This window comes from Alosa alosa, chromosome 14 (assembly GCF_017589495.1).
Source record: "Alosa alosa isolate M-15738 ecotype Scorff River chromosome 14, AALO_Geno_1.1, whole genome shotgun sequence".
Taxonomy (NCBI): Eukaryota; Metazoa; Chordata; class Actinopteri; order Clupeiformes; family Clupeidae; genus Alosa; species Alosa alosa.
The window spans coordinates 8,752,362-8,770,113 of NC_063202.1; the positions used below are offsets into that span (position 1 = coordinate 8,752,362).

At 42.3% G+C, this 17,752-nt stretch overlaps 1 protein-coding gene across 1 annotated transcript in view; it reads left to right on the top strand.

Moving 5' to 3' along the window:
- The first annotated feature begins 7,998 nt into the window (after positions 1-7,998).
- Positions 7,999-17,752, top strand: part of ppfibp2a (PPFIA binding protein 2a) — a 35,757-nt gene continuing 26,003 nt past the window's right edge. Inside the window, exons 1-3 of the mRNA XM_048262844.1 lie at positions 7,999-8,414; positions 13,713-13,827; positions 16,648-16,871. Coding sequence (XP_048118801.1) covers positions 13,764-13,827; positions 16,648-16,871 — 288 coding nt within the window. The 5' untranslated portion in view covers positions 7,999-8,414; positions 13,713-13,763. The remainder of the gene's footprint in view (positions 8,415-13,712; positions 13,828-16,647; positions 16,872-17,752) is intronic.

A 17,752-nucleotide genomic window follows, 5' to 3' on the forward strand; every position in this document is an offset into this window, starting at 1 on the left:
GGTTTAGATTTGAAGCGTTTGTCTCTTCCTGCACCATCCCCACTGCACACTATGCCACAATGTCACGAAGGCAGTGAATTATTCAGAGCTCGTTAAGAGGCCGAGTGCCAACAGTCTATCTGTCTCTCTCTTCCACGCGACGTTGGCGGTCGCTCTCCACCGTCGAACAATCACGACCTGGTCCTCCTACACTCGCCTGGGCCTGTCACTTAACAGCTGTGAGGCGGCGACACTCCAGAGAGCCGGCCATCGTTAGAGGCTCGTTAGAGGGTACGTTAGGGCCTCATTAAGAGATGAGTGAAATGAGTGACATGCCATGGCAGCAGGTCCAAACCCAAGGCGACAGTCCTCTCAGTGATGATACAGGCTCTGTGTCTGAGGTTGTCACTACATTTTTGAACAATACAACACAATCATGGTAGCATGAAGATGCACAGAAAGGGATAGTTATAGATTAGGTGACAGCACACTGACAGACCATATTGCAGTTTCCCTGTGTTTGCTGTCTCAGCACCAAACCTGACAGCATACTGTACGTTACCCAACATATACCTATAGTGAGGCAGGTGTACTGGGCTGTGAGTGTTTTCTTAATCCATGGCAACACTACTTTTTGTTTAGGATTAAAATAGTGTATGAGTAAATTGTGCCTTCTGCAAATAATATAGGCGTATGTGAAATACTGATGACTTTACATTATTTAGGGCAAGAGCATTGCTAATAATTCATGGTAAATTCTTTGTCTTGAAAATAATGCTTTTTATGGTGTCCGGGATACTCAAGCAGGGTCTCTCAAAAAGCTGTAATAAAATCAAAGCAAACGTAATCATAGTATTATATTCAGTGCTATATTACGTTATATGTCATCTTCCCATGTGCCATGGTAACTAGGATAACATACTACAAGGACCTCAAAGCACACAGCAACATTACAAAACCTAAGGGACAGTATGGTTAGGTATACTGGACTGTTCCTTGCTGGCCAGGTCAATTTTTTCCCCTTGCTTCAACTTTCTCCCATTACCATTAAAGCACACTAAAACCAATTCCTAATGGACTTTAAGATGTTTGAAATGCTCACTAAAAACGTCTCTGCTACACTTGCTGAACTGAACACGGTAATAGCTTCCAGTATTGATGGCCTCTTACCTGTCTGGGCTGATGGCATGACTCACGACCAAATCACCATCTAAGTGGAACTTTCTCTCCTATTCACGGAAGCTCAACCAATTCGAAAGCTTCTAGGCACTACGGTAATGTCAGATGGGGGCAAGTCATCTGAATAGGCAGTAGGCTGAGAACCAGATGCTGTCTTCTTTCATTTTGTGTAAAAGAGATAAATACCCATCATCATTATATACATACAAAATATATTTCAAAAGCATTTTTTGGATTGCCCCTATGCTGCTTCAATGAAATAGTCAATCCCAGATATCAAATAGCAAATCTTCAGCACATCACATGGAAAGGAATCATTGAAAGAATAGTACATACAGTACAAATAGCTAACATATTTTAAAACAAAACATGCTTTGCTTGCTATAAGTTCTTGCTATAAGGTCTTGGGGCCATTGCTGCATAGAAGCCCATGATCTCTCATCTTAGTTCTGACCAGCGTTCTCTGGACTGGGAGGTCCACTCCCAGAGGATCACTGCAGTAGAAAGGTGAGGTGATGTATTAGACCAGCGTTCTCTGGATTGGGAGGTCCACGACAGGAAGGATCAAGTGAATTTCCTCTCTCGCCTTAAATATTAGCCTGACCCATCCTCCCCACAGAGCTGTAAGGCCAGGGTGATAGATTCCTCATGAATCTTACATGAGAACGACTCACTGAACACATATATTTAAGTGTCCATAAGTCATAGTCAAACATGAACAGTAAGCTTTCTTTTGTTGATAGATCATTACTGTCATTACTGCTATGGTACCGTTGAAAGATAACATCTATTTTTCTCCCTCTGCAGTAACTATACAGATGAAAAAATATTTCACAAATCTATTGTAGCTGAAAGTAGTGCAAAAACATTATGATCAATGTGTTATCTAGCCTCAGCAATTTCATGTGGTGTCTACAACGCAGCAATAAAGTGAAGCAAATTTTAGCTATTTTTTTGTTATTGATTGTTTTGCATGTCTTTCCAAGATAGTCATGGATTCCCATCATCAGGCTCACTTAAGGTAGATAGTCCCAGGGCTGTTTATCATAACGCTTTAAAGCCAGCACACCAGCAGATGTTCCTGGCCATGTTAATATGATCGTTCATCTGCTTAAGCCTCTAAGCCAGACATAGCACAGAGACTCAACAGCTAAAGGAATAGGAATATCCGCTAAATGCCCACTAATTAAGATTTATTATTACTGGAAGTACCCTTAACGTCTTCTCCTTCGGTGCTCACAAAGATGCATGTAATCCCCAACAAAAGTACTCCTTCCTTTAAGAATATGTCAAGATACGGAAAAAAACATGTTGTTATTTTATTTCAATTAAATATGTCTGGTATAGTCCAAGCAATTGACGAGCTGAAGAGGTAAACAGACACCAAAGTGTGTGTGTGTTGAGCTCTGTTTACGCCAGTGCCCATGCTCAGCAGAGCCTCTTTGTACGTGTTTGGAGTGGGGCTGGTCCAGGTACTGCGGCAGTTGGCGGCCTGGCCATTGCACAGGATGCACATTATCAAAAGCCCATGTGAGCCTGGCACCGATGCTGCCAGGTCCGAGCTCTGCCAAAGAACAGAGAAAGAGACAGAGAGAGAGAGAGAGAGAGAGAGAGAGAGTCCGGGCAGGGTGTGTGTGTGTGTGTGTGTGTGTGTGTGTGTGTGTGTGTGTGTGTGTGTTTGTGTGTGTGTGTGTGTGTGTGTGTGTGTGTGTGTGTAGGGTGGGTACTGAAAGATATAAATATGCCACTGAGCTCTCTCTCTGCTGTAGGTTTTGCAGGATTGCTGCAAAATATTAATCTGACCCAATAAAAAGGATCAAAAGCAAGAGATCGAGGGACTTATGGGACTTCCCTGTACCCAGATGAACATGACAGTGTGAATGGAGATGTAACGCCATCCCTTTAAAGGATTGAGCATAAAACAGGAGGATGGAGGAATGAGAGAGAGAGAGAGAGAGAGAGAGAGAGAGAGAGAGAAAGAGACAGACGGACCAACAGACACCATATGAGCTGTTTTCCTGCCTGAGCCCACTGTTTTTGGGTGCTGATATTCTGTAACAGTGACACACATGATCACCATCAAGGCCATGGCTGTTAATGAGATGAGATTCCATCGTTTGTCTGTCCACCCAGCACTTGTGTATTGTCAGTGAGTGCATGCATGCTCATCCCTCCTCTCTGCTTGAGTAGATTTACTGATTTCTTTGTGTAGATTTACTGATTTCTTTGTGCACCATTCTGCACTTCAGAAGTTGTCTACCACTCCGCTTCTCACCAGCAACTATCTCAACTGTGCTGCTGGATCATGTTTGTTGCATGCAACATCTCATGCAACATTTATTCATGACCCAAAACTCTTGACGTGCAACAACGCTGCTTGGTTTTGCCACCCCTGTTGCATAATTCCAAAGGCCAAGCTGACATTTTTGAACTGTGCACCAGGGTGCCCTTGAGCTGCAGCATACCTACTGTATTCTACTGCTGTGATGAGATGCAGGCTGATTTATCATTGCAGTGGTCTGACCCTGTCTGTAATTCACTACACGTTTCATAATGAAATGACTAAAGATATGATAGGCACAGGGAATGAATAAAATAGACAGATTTCCCTTTTATCGAGACACTCCTTTCTAATTTCAAGAGGCTCTTCACTTCTGAATGGCAGGTACTTCGCTCAACAGGGAAGAGATACTTGTCTGCTGCTGTCCTCTGACTCTTTGGCGTCACTGTTTGCGCTCTGCTAGTGATCATCAGTTCAGACTGTCAACAACTCAAGCAAACAATTGAAACGGAACTGTGAATGACAAAGCACTGATTGAGTACAGATGTATCATGAGGTCTGACTGTTCTTGCTGTTGTTATGCTCTGTTATGATATTGCGGCAATTTTAACTCTCTGATTCAGGTGGGTTCACTAGATGTACTTTTTTATGCATCATAATTTCAAGCACTCTGACCACACACACACACACACACACACACACACACACACACACACACACACACACACACACACACTCTGACTACATTTCTGCGAGTCATGATGTTACTGCAATAAAGTGAATACAATTTGCTCATAACAATCTTGTTTCAAACAGTAGAGCCTTTTTAAGCCTTTGTTGTTCTAAAATAATTACTTCTCATCCAATTCCCTGTGTGATCGTTTAGAGCCAAGGAAAGAAAAACACCCCTGGTACCAGGCCAATCGAAAACAGGGTGCAAAACAGCACTTTAGGATAATCTGTGTGTAGACCCCAGCAGTCAAGGTTTACAGGGTTCTCAGTATCTAACCAATCAATCTCCCAACTCAGAAACAAGAACTTTGCTGTAAAAAAAGTCAATTTCACAAGATCAAGAGCTGAGCATTGTGACTAAGCACAATAAATAAAGTGAAAGAAGAGAGTAAATAGTAAATTAGTTAATAATAGTAATTAGTAAATAAAAGTGAAAGAAGAGAGTGCTCATCTGGTAGACTGAGATGTACTGCACTAGCATAATTATATTTATTGCCACATCAGTGACTATTTCCCAATGTATTTTTCTGTTTGACAAAGAGATTGTAAGCATTAAATGAAATTCCATCCAGCGGTTTTGCAATGGAATTACAATAGACAGTAATGCAGTGAAAAACATGTTTGATCTCTATTAAACCCACCTGCTACATGTCAACAGTATCTATTGTACATATCAAAATATGGCATGATATTAATATATATTAAGATATAAATAAAATACTTATTTACTTACTTACTTACTTAGACTTACTTAATTAGATTATTTGTATCAGAAAGGATTAGTCAATTTGGTATGCAGACTGTTGTTTTTTCCTTGTAATGATCTGACCTACAGTAGGGCAGCCGTGGCCTACTGTTTTTTAATTATTTTTTTTATTTAAACCTTTATTTTACCAGGAAGGTCCCATTGAGACACAATGTCTCTTCTGCCAGGGAGTCCTGGTCAAGATGGCAGCAATTATTTAAAAGACAAAGAAAATACAACATGGGACATGGATACAGAGCAAAGACATCAACAGCACACTAACATAGAGGACACAGAGTTAGCGCTTTTACTGACCAGTAGACACGGCTGAAGTGCCCTTGAGCAAGGCACCTAACCCCTCACTGCTCTCCGAGCGCCGCTGTTGTTGCAGGCAGCTCACTGCGCCGGGATTAGTGTGTGCTTCACTTCACTGTGTGTTCACTGTGTGCTGAGTGTGTTTCACTAATTCACGGATTGGGATAAATGCAGAGACCAAATTTCCCTCACGGGATCAAAAGAGTATATATACATACTATACTTATACCTTGTATTCTGTAACGCTGTCTTGGACAGCTGGAACAGTGCATTTGGAACAGATCTTTCAAATAGACTGCAGAATATGAATGGAATAAGCCATGGGAGTGAGCCCAGCGAGAGCCTGACAGAGGCAAATGGAGACCTCACTGAAAACGCTCACCATAATGTTCCAGACGAGGGCTGCAGCCAGGGAATACATCATTGTCACGCTGCTCCACCTCATCTTTTATTGGGCAGTTTTCCTCTCTATCTCTTTTTTAGAACTAACCATTTTGACTGTTTCAACAGATTTTTTTTCTGGGGATGATCATAGGCTTTGTGTATATACTCTCATGTTCATCTATGCATGCAGCCATACATACAAACACACACACACACACACACACAAAAGGCAGGCACACACACACACACACACACACACACACGCAGCGCACACACACACACACACACATATCCGTGCTCTTGATCTAATGGATGACTCTGTGAGGTTTCTCTCTGATACTACAGCTCTCTGACACTGACGGTACCCACAGGCACTATCACAATGGAGAATAGCAATAGAAACTAGAGGTGCTGCACACAGCCTCACATACACCATACACATACACGAGCGCGCGCGCACACACACACACACACACACACACACACACACACACACACACACACACACACACACACACATCAACACCAACACAAACAGCGCAACCCCTCACTCCCACTCCACATGCTTGCACACACACACCCTCACACACACAGAACAGATCAGTGCAACCTCCCCCGCACCCACCCTGCATCTCTCTCTCTCTCACACACACACACACACACACACACAAATCCCCCCCGCCTCCACACACACACACCCTCACACATGCAGAACAGATCAGTGCAACCTTCCACACCCACCCTGCATCTCTCTCTCTCTCTCTCTCTCTCTCTCTCTCTCTCACACACACACACACACACACACACAATAGATAAATGCATGGAGGAGTTGGCCGACATAGATTATGGTGGAATAAACATATGCAATGATAAATGTATTCCAATTACTGCAAACATTTCATGCATTATGGAAATTATCATTCTGCTCTTTAAAAACGTCATGACTGTGCATGAAGCTCTAGCGCCCCATAGTGGACAATGGGGTCACAACAATCCTCCAAAAAAGTGAAGGGAGGGGTATGGTTTCTGCAAACAGATATTTGAAAACATACATTTACAAAACTTGGCAGATAACTTTATTTTTTTATTACTATACAGCCTACTGCTTGAAACATCTAATCAATTACCTGTAAGTAGCCAAGATATGATTCTGATTCTGATACAATACTGAATAAATGAATGGCTATAACCCTATTACCTCAACCTGTTCTTGCACTGAAATAGTTTTTTTTTATTTTACCTTGTTTACATTACACTTTACTCCCCTATTTGTCTATATTATTTATGCTGGTCTCTAGACCTTACTCTTGCACTGTTGGACTACTTTTTGCACCTTCACCATGACACTCACTCTCTTGAGCACCTTGCCAGGCACACATAACTAAGGACTATGGCTGGACTACTGTTTGCACCTTCACCATGACACTCACTCCCTTTAGCACATCACCAGTCCTGGCCCTGTCACTACAAGCGTCTTATGCTTGATCACCCTCAAGCACATTGGTCTTTCTTAATTTAACTTATATAGTGTATTTAGTTTTTAGTTTTGTTAGTTTTCTTATCTGTCTTATCTTCTACTGTCTTATTGTACAGTGGAGTTTAGTTATATGTTTATACTTTTTATGTCTGTATGCTACCGAGACCATTGAATTTCCCCTTGAGGATCAATAAAGTATCTATCTATCTATATATCTATCTATCTATCTATGACAAAATCAACAAAAAATCAATTACCTGTAAGTAGCCAAGATATGACAAAATAAAAAAAATCAACACAGCCATTATTTCGATTATGGTATGGTTTATAGGTAATAGCCTACAGCATACAGGCAGAGCAATACATCAGTGGACAGAAATAAATAATTGCTAAAAGTTATTCCAGATAAACAAATCTTCAAAAAAAGAGGAGGAGGAAGTGAGCATGATAAAAGAATTCATCCTCCATTGAATCAGTTATCAATCTCTGAACTTTTAACAGAACTGATCAATCATGAGGCTACATAGCACATCATGGAGTTGAAGGCTTATTTGGATAGCTATTTAATTTTTCTTTACATAATTAAATAGTTGCGTTTTCCTTTTTTACGAAAAGGCATGAGGCTATGCTTGCCTACTGTATGAACATAAACAAATAAACAAACAAACAAACAAATACACAAACAGACATAGGCTACCAACAAACAAACCAAACAGACCTTTCCGACGTTTGCATATGAATGTTCAGAGAGTATCATGAACTAATCCATTTGAGGCTAGAGGTTTAGACTACTCAAAGCATGCTGTCACTTGCACACATCGCAGCCAACCGCAGAGCGGCGACAGAGCACCTGTTACCTCTTCAAACTTTTCAGGCGTAAACTTTGAGATGAGAGATGGGCTATGTTATGTGAAGGTTCCCAACGTGTCGATGAGCATTCATTTTGCACTATCTGATATCCCAGAGACGTAGATGAATTGTTGCTGACACCAGTGTTGCAAAATGATTTTGAGAGGTTGAGCCAGAGCCTCAGAAAAATCGTCACGTAGGGGTTAACTTCTCCACCTCAGTACAAATTAGTCACAGAACAAAACGAAAAATGTTCCGTATTTTTGACAAGTTTCTGCCTCAAAAGGATCAAAGTCAATTTGACAGAAATGTGTCCCCTGCTTTCTACTATGTGACAGGTGACCGCAACAGCGTTCAAAAAAGGCGCACTGAAAAGCAACGGCAATGAAAAGTCAAAGCTAGACCAGCAGACATTAGGATCTGGGGAGAGAGCGAGCAAGGCTATCGATTTTAAAGCGAACCAAGTCAAATAAGTAAGTATTCTTTTGTCATTATATTATAATTTGCAGTAACCTAACCCATTTACCAGTCCGGAGTTTCTTCGGATTAGTTTGTGGCATATTCATTCAAAGACGTTGCCTGTTTCTGTCAGAATGCCACGTGCCTCGTTGCAAATAACATTTGTCTAGTTTCTATTTCCATTGGTTTTCCTGCACAAGGAATCAAACACGACGACAAAAGAAGCCTTACATCTAAACACTTCTTTGTACTTTTCCATTTTTTTTAATATGCAGTCCGTACGTTTTTTTACATAGGTTGGAGTTTGTAAGTTTTGACTATAGTTGAACTGTTCTGCAGGTATGAGTACCATATTTGGTCTTTCCTGCCACAACTCTATGCCTCACTGAAATTATAAATGCCAATGTGTGCTGGTTATTGTTGACATTTCCAGTTGTGATTGGCCTGAAATGTCTTGTAAACAGAACAGTTCACCTTCTACACACTGCTTAGGGAAACACAGAATGAGCATTCAGAGATAAGAATCATACCCTGTAATAAAGTAATTTAAGGAAGAGAAGGAGAGTGGGGAATTGCTGTTGGGCAGGGGGTGAAGAATAGGATGTGCAAAAGGAAATTAGAGAGTGCAAAGAGCATGAGAGAGGCAGGAGGACTGCAGGGATTGGGTTTGACTGTCAGTGGATGAGAACGATGCGGCAAACAATGCTGATGCTAAAACTGTCATTAAGAACACCACAGGACCATTTCCAGTAGAATGCCTTCCTACTCTACCCCCTTGCCTGTCAGTGATATGCAAATCCATAGTGCATGCTGGAGTTTGATGCCCTAGCCAACATGAATCATCCCAGCCCGCTCTGAGGATTTCAATAATGGCAGCAAATTACAATTAAGAAGCCCAGAGTTATCACCTCATCAATCTCCTCAAAAAGTAACCCTTTGAGAAGTGCCCCCTAGGAAGATTCTTTTGTTTTCACAGTGGAGGTTAAAAGCAGTGCTATCTTATCAAAGAGCTTTTAATTTGTGCATGGAAGCTCAGTATGTGTTGTTTGAAGATTGCGTGTTTCTTTGATGAGCATCATATTTTCTGATGAGCATCACTGCTCTCGTCTCTCGTGTGTGCTCCTCCAACAATGATGTATGAGGTTGAAATCCGAGTTCAGCAGCACAGGGGAAAGCTATCACTGCTCACTAGCTTACTCTCCTGCCATGTGTTTGAAAATGGCAAGCATGCTCCCTTTGGCAACATGGTCCCACTAGTGTGCTACTCACAATAATTGCACAGCTCTGCCTCCTGCTAGTACTCTTAATTATCAGAACAATATACCCAGCTCGGGAGGGAGGGGGGAATGAGAGGCGAGTTGGCCCCTGGGTACTGGAAGGAAACAGTTTCTGACAGTCTAGCATTTTGATCAATGTCCCCTTGTGACATTACTAACCTGACGTGTCAGATCGGATAGCTAGGTCATTTCTTGCTAGAGGATCAAAGCCTATCCAATCCTTTGCTGATGAGTGTGATGACAGGGCTTTTAACACTTACCATCTACTGATGCTTTGAGTGATAGTGAATTTTCAAATGAACACATGGGCTTCCTGGGTGACAGTTGACGTTACTGTACATGCTACAGTGATGCTCTGGAATGTAAGTTGTACCCCTGAAGTAGAGCCTGTCTTCTAATGTGCAGCTGGTTGTTTGAGCCTTGTGTACCAGCCCTCCCCTCCTCCTCCTCCTCTCCATCCTTGGCCCCCTCAGCTCTGATGCCTCTGTCACAGATGCCAGGATGGATTAGAGGCTAGGCAGACATTGGGTTCTGGATGCTTAGATGAGAAAGAAAAGGGCTCTCTTGATCATTAGTACTGTATCGTTTTGCAATTTCTGCTTCTGCTTCACGCATACTTTAATGTAAACCAGAAATAAGCAATCTAACAAGATGAATGCAGAGCAGAACAGTATAGTTCAACTGTTTTTCATTATGCTTTTATCTTGTGTTTATTACATAACCAATATGACACAAGAGTTTATGGTGGTAAATTCACTGCCCTCTCCCCACATACACAGCACACTATCCCATCTCCCTTGTCATCCCCCCAACACACACACCAAGACCCCTGGCAGTTGGGTTAGCCCCTTGAGCCGTGGATCTGCCCAAGGTTTCTTCCTTAGTAAGGGAGTTTTTCCTTGCCCCTGTTGCTCTTGGGTGCTCCTTGTTGGTGCCCCCAAATCCCAATCCTCCCCCACCTTTCTTATGCTTGTTGGTGCCCCCCTCCCCCCATAAATGCACAAATAGGCTGACACCAGACATAATTTTACTGCAGTTCTTACATCCAGTAACTATATGCATGTGACAATAAACTTCCTTGTATCCTTGAATGTATTTTAGACTTATTTTTAGACTGTTAAGACTGTAGTCAATACAGGTTATTAAAATATAGAATGTAAGTTTGGAGTACAGTGCATCTTCATTTGACATCCTTTTATTTCCAGGTAGACCATTGGAATGTCCCATGATTCTATGAAACCTGTGGCTAGAGAAACCAGTGTAAAGTTATGGTCATATTTATTGGCAATAAATGTTGTACTAATGGCTGGTTTATAGGTGTAAAGCCAAAAAAAACAAAGACATCCAAAACAACTAGCAGCAGCAGACTGCACTGATTTAGCAACACAGTTTTTGTCAAATGCTTTGGAGGCTTAATTAGCTTTGTCTTGTGTATATACCAAATCAGTTCCCCCAACACAAAGGCATTCAGTTGAAAGTAAAGCATTGTTTGAAGAAATCATTTGCACCATATCATTTGGGTATTTTTTAATTGTGCTCTGTGCTACCCAAGCCTTCTTATAAAATCACCCGGCTTTCCCTTCGGAACACAGAAATGTTTTGTTTACTGCAACGTTGGCTAATTACAGTCCCCCTTTCTTTCCTCTCGCCAGAGGGAGTGGATTTCTAAAGGGGAGGCCGTTTGTTTATGTGGTGTGACAATAGCTGCTCCTCACTGTAGGACGAGCACATTATGTTGTAGTTTATCTGAATGGTTTGTACACAAGCGTAGGTTTGAAGAATTTATGTGAAATGTTATTTTTACTAGTCCACCCCTTTCCAGTCCTTTCTTTCTCTCTCTCTCTCTCTCTCTCTCTCTCTCTCTCTCTCTCTCTCTCTCTCTCTCTCTCTCTCTCTCTGTCTGTCTCTCTGTCACTTTCTATCTCATGTTCCGAACTGATTGAGGTGGGCTAGCCACTAGAGTGATATCAGGTGTCACTAGTTATTCTGTGTGATCCTGTACTTGACACCATTGCTGTAGTGTTGTCAGGACAATTCCATGGGGACGAGTTGATTCAGGAGTTTGGTCACAAGAGTGATTATGGCCCTGTGACAGTGACACAGTGAAATAGGGGGGGTAGTGTTGGTGAGAAGACGCATGAACTATGCTACAATGTCAGTTACTGGTAAAATAGATAAAACATTCCTATTGGATATGCCATAAGCAGAGTTAACACCATAGCTAATTTTCATCTATTGTCCCTAGGCAGATGCATAAAAGAAACAAAACAAGTAACAAGCATACAACACCCTCATAGTTTGAGAGGCAAGACAAAACACCAGTCGACAACAGTCAAGACAAAGTACAAGAGAACAAGTGATAGTGAAATGCGTGAGGCAGTTTAAAAGTGAGTGCAGCTTTGGTTTTCTAAAAGCCATAGTTTTAAATGAGTTTTAAAATTAATGTATGAGAGACAGTTGTGGGGGGCAGGCTATACAAAAAATATTTCTTTTTTTTTTTAATTGGTGATTGTTGACTAAGTTGTTGTGATTTACTGCCATAAATGGCCACTAAGGTCATAGTGAAGATGGTAATTTGAAATGCTGCTGTGGAGTTAGAACTCCTGTGGGATTTTGCAGACCCATCTATTAGAGAAAAGTGGGGTTCTGCATAGATACTCAACCTAAATTGTGACTGTTAAAAGCTAAAGGTATATTTTCAGAAAGAGAAACCTGTCCATAGAACATTGTGTTTCCTGTGTGCATTTGCACGGAAGAAAAAAAAATGAGCACTGTTTCTGCACTGATGTCAGACTCCTGTCTCATTTGAATGATGAGGCGCTGCTAGTTTTGGCAACCGCTAGGACCTGTGTATGCAGAGTATTGTTCAACCCAGGCTGCCTGTTGCTTTACAACTCTGAAATGCCCACCTGCTTATCTCACTGACAGCCGAATCCCCATGGTACTGTTAAAACAACAGCAGTGGCACACAACAAGCTTTAATGGTCAGTCAATTTATACTACCTCACAGGAGGGGCTGGGGTAGTCTGGGTGTGTGGGAGTGCTTAGTAGCAATAGTCCCTGCAGAGTGAGATATATCATCAAAGGCAGAGGAGGGAGGAGCTATTGTATAATTGCACTAATAATACCTCCATGTTCAGTTTGATCACTGTACTGTTGCTTTATTGAAACAGAACAAGAGTTCCTTTATATTTAAATACCAATATAACAAATGCCAAATATATAAGTATATGTTCTTTTCATTTTTAGACTATACAGTACTTGGTAAAGATGTCTAACTAACATGTTGCACTTCAATATGGGACAGTAGTGTAGTATGATGCAAAGTGTTTGAGCAGTAGTTTGGTAAGACTAAATTATGGAATGGCGAGTGTGTAAATTATTGTAGGATTTGTATACATCTGTATCCCAATCACTGGTAATTAGAAGTGAAAGCAACGTGGACCTCAAGTGGAGCCCTGAGCCCTGAGCCCTGAGCCCTGAGCCCTGAGCCCTGAGCCCTGAGACTAGTGAGTATTTTGTATACTATATTTTACAGAAAAGGTCACCATCCATCACTTCCTTCACAAATGCCACCCATAAGCAGGAAGGAAACACGTTTGCTATTTCCAAATGTTTAGACTCTTATGTTGGAACATTGCTGTTTCATCCATGTTTCCTCGAGCACAATAGTTATGTTGTTCAGTCTTAAGAACAACATAGCTGTTCTTTATATGAAAAATGGCTAAACACAGTGTAAGGGACGAGAAAGCAAAAATACTTCAACTAGACCGACAGCTTTCAGACTCTATTTCCACTCACACTTGGTCCAAAATGCTGAGAGCAGCGGGATGCCAGTTTTGCAAAATGATAGGAAAGTCTAAACCCAAAAACCACATCCATAGCAAATATTTACAGTGCACACAACAGACCAGCTGTTGTTGTTTTGCTTTAAATTGGACAGAAAGAGAGAGGATGGGATCTTGGCCGTGATCATCCTAGTCCTGTCCTGTCTCGTTTGCTGACTTCATGTCCCGCTTTTTTTTCTTCTTGTAGGATATCTTCCAGCACCTTGAGAGCTAACGAACAACAAAATATCCCGCCGACATGGCCTCCGATGCTAGTCATATGTTGGCGGCAGCACTAGAGCAAATGGATGACATTATCGCTGGTAAGCAAGTAAATTAAGATGCCTTTTTAGCTCATCACAAACTCATAAAGCATCAATGGCATTGTTTGACTAACGCTCATTCAGAATCTTGTGATCTGTGGTTGGGAACTTAGTAAAAGGTAGATAAATAAAAATGCCCACAAGGGTAACCTCTCCAGGTTTTGCCTATCCATTGGGAAATGTGCTTGACCTGTCTGTGTGATGTGTGTGCTTCCCTGTAGGAGTGCATGCAGTGATGACAGAGTGGCTAGTGATTAGTAGAAGTGCAGAGAGAGGGGTTGCTGTGATGTTGCTGGCCGAAAGCTGAAGTAGCAGCAGTTGCTTGCTGTCAGCACAGATCTAAATATTTTTGTGAGTTGTTAATAACAAATAAGGCTGTAAAAGCCTTAGAAGCATGTACAGCTGAAGATGGACTCCATGCCAAATCTTTCTGAAGAAACCTTGTGTACAGGATTCAGTACTTGTCCTCCTCTTTAGCCACCTATGTGGAAAGGAGGCACTCTTTCACTACTGCCACTGACATTCATTGTCTTAATGTGCTTGACCCCCATCTTCACCCTTCTTGCTACAGGGCTGTGCAGCTTCCTAAAGGGGTGATACATTTGGGATGGTAGTGTTTATCAAAGCCACACCGGCATCTCAAATGACCCAGTGGGGTCTTTGCTGGGGGGAGTGCTGCGAGACCTGCTATAAATATCGCTGGGCTAATGACCACCCGTGCAGTGCTTTGACAGGACGGCAGAGGGGCATTACTCACCCTGCTCTGCCTTTATTAAACCCCCGAGGGGAAGGAAAACTCCACGGCCAGAGGCGCAATATCACTTTCGCTCTCCAGGACTGACACAACTGTTGTGTGTGTGGGTGTGGGTGTGTGTGGTGCACTTGCAGCGATAGATAAGCCGCTGCAATAACAGTGATATCTCTGTTTATATGTGTACCCACAGAGGATTGGAGAGATGGATTGATGATCTTGTTGCTGCTATACACAACCCAGGTTTCTGGTAGTGTATTGGTGTTTGTGTAACTTGCCAGAGTTGGTTAAACATTGAGTCGAATGTATCGTTACTCACTGAGTTATGGTGTTGTTGTTTTGCTGATATTAGATTGTCTATAGTGTTGTGTGTGGCGCAAAAATATGGACTTGTCGGGCTGTGTGTGCTGTAAAAGTCTACAGTACTGTGCAAAGTGCCTATCGTAATGCTATGCTATGCTATACTGCATTTTATCTTTAAGCAAAATCACCCAAACTTGTGATTACAGAGGTGTTTGTGCTCTGTGTTGCTTTGTCCTGTTATGTAATCTGTGTGTATGAGGTGGCAATCGAGTAAGAGTGCGGTTGAACATGAGCGCTTGGAGGGCTGTGCCGTGTTAGGGTGCGCTGGGGTGTCCTGTGAGTTCAGGAATCACCGATGACCAAGTGTCTTGCTAACAGAGGCTAAAAGAGAGAGGCAGCCAGAGAGTCAAGAACAGCTCGGGGCTCCGACTCCAAACCTGTCATGTTCTGTTCAAGAGATGGCACTGGCTCCAATACACCCAAACAGCCCCAGTGAGCAACAGCTAATGTCACAGAAAATGCCTGCTGCGCAGTCATCACACACACACACACACACACACACACTGTGCAGTCATCAAGACTCGCTGTGTTCAGGCAAATCCTCCAAGCATACACTGTCAGTGGAACGAAATATTAATGATGAAACATTAGAAGTGAATTATTAGTTGTTGTGTGAGAGGATGCTTTGTACTGCTTTTTTATTTATTTCAGTAAAGATCCCCTCTGATCTGACATGAATTGTGTGCACAAGAGTATAGGATTACATTTCACCAACAATTTAAATGAATCAATGATGAATAAAACCGTAATATACAGCCATGTCATCTTGTCATCTTGACACTTAAACAGCTCAAAATTCATTTGTCAATGTGAAGATAACTGTAATAATGATATGATTTGTGGGCAAGAAAAAAATAAAATAGTAAATAGTTGCAGAGGGTGGAAGTTTGGCTTGGTCTTGGGTCTCCTTTACTTGATCATTATGTTCTTCTGTCAGATAAGTTATGTTTGTGAATAAAATCACAAACAAGTCTGGTTATTTGTGAAGCGTTATGAAGTCGATCCCGGTCTTTTTTAAGTGGGATTGTGTACACGACTGACTGTTAGTGGGGTGTCAAACTTTATTTAAATGGGGTTTAATGCCCCTCTTAAGATCAATAGCTTTCATGGTTTAACACACATGGAAGAAGTCAGCAGTAAGGGTGGTCTAGAGGAAAAGTAGCTTTATATGAGGCTTACCCTCATCACAGGATGCCAGTGGAAAATAAACCTATTAAAGGGGAAGCTGTCTGCTTTTTTGCCTAGTTAATACTATGCACTCAGGGGAGGTTTGGGCTCAGCATAGCTCATGATCTGTAAAGTAGTGGAAGGACACCCTCTGCTGGAAGAAATATGAAGTACTACTGTTCACCGCATGAGTCAGAATAGCCAGCTGGTTACAGAGTTTTAACATGACTAAGTTCATTTTACACTAAGTTCACATTTGGCTTTTGGTAAGACAGCATTCATTTTGTTATTTCCTATTTGATCATTCCTAATGTCAACTTAATGTCATGCTTAACCATTCTATTAACAGTCACATGAACAGTAATAAAGTATTGTATTTCCTGAAGTATTTTTCTCACTCTATGGGTGAACACAAGTTTTCAGATCCATCTCTGCATCAGAACAATAATTCAGTGTAATGGAAATATTTCAAAGCTAAGAATGACAAACGACCCACTCGTCTCTCCCTCTCCTCTCACCCCCCTCCCCCCCCCATCCAGGCTCCAGGGCTCTGGTTCCTCTGGGGGAGTTCAGTAATGCTCTGGTGGAGCTGCCGGGGGCCTCCATGGCCTTCTCTGCCCGTCTGCGAGTGCTCCAGCTGGCCGAGGAGCTGCGGGATGTGCTGGAGCTGCAGTACAGCCCGGAGGAGGCCGACGCGCTGAGGAGGCAGATCCCCGCCGACACGGCACGCGCGTTGCTGCGGTGGCTCGGCCATGGACTTGCTGTGAGTACCATGCAACCATGGGGATGCTTTTAGAGCTCCACCCAGCCCAGAGCCCACCCTACCCCAGCCCACTTCACACTGACATCTTGATTTAGCCTTTACTGTTGACAGATGGTCCTTCAGATGTGGTTTGTTGCATGTATACTGTGGATCAGATGGTAAAGCACTGCACCAGTACTGCCAATACCAAAGTATGGTCTCAAATGAAATCTTTGATGCTGCCCTATTCTTTTTTTATGTGCATATGAAAACGTACTGGAAGTGATTGTGATTACTTTTAGCCTTTCTCTATTAGACAAGTTTTAATTGATGCATTATGTAAGGACTTCTGCTTATAAACATGCATGCACTTAGTGCCATGCTACAGCATGCTGTTCCACCCAAGACATGGGATCGTGCGTAAAATAAGGAATGCGATGTTAGGCCACGCAAACATGACAGATGGTTTATGACAGGCCATTTATCAACAGATGACTCCGGACGTACTTATCATACATTGACAGTCCACATATGGCTGCGCCACCCACAGTCCCCATTGGGCTGTGTTTGAGTTGGCAAATGACCACAGTTTATCCGAGGAACATTCCCAGAGGGCGGGGAAGACAGAGTTTTGCAAACCAGTGGTCTTAGTGTTATCTTTACAGTGTACTTTTTGAGGGCAAGTGTATATTTTTAAAACTCCTTCGTGAAGAATGTAGCTTTTATATCTGCCCGTTGTAGGAGGGGAGTTAGTGGTTGGTTGTGTTAGGGGGGCCTCCTGTCCCCTGTGAAGAGGAAGAGGCTCACTTCTAGGGTCTGGGAGTCTCCAGCTCAGAGCTAATGAGATCCAGAGTGGATGTGGAATATAGGGGGTCCTATTCCCCTCCCCGTCTGTGCCCCCA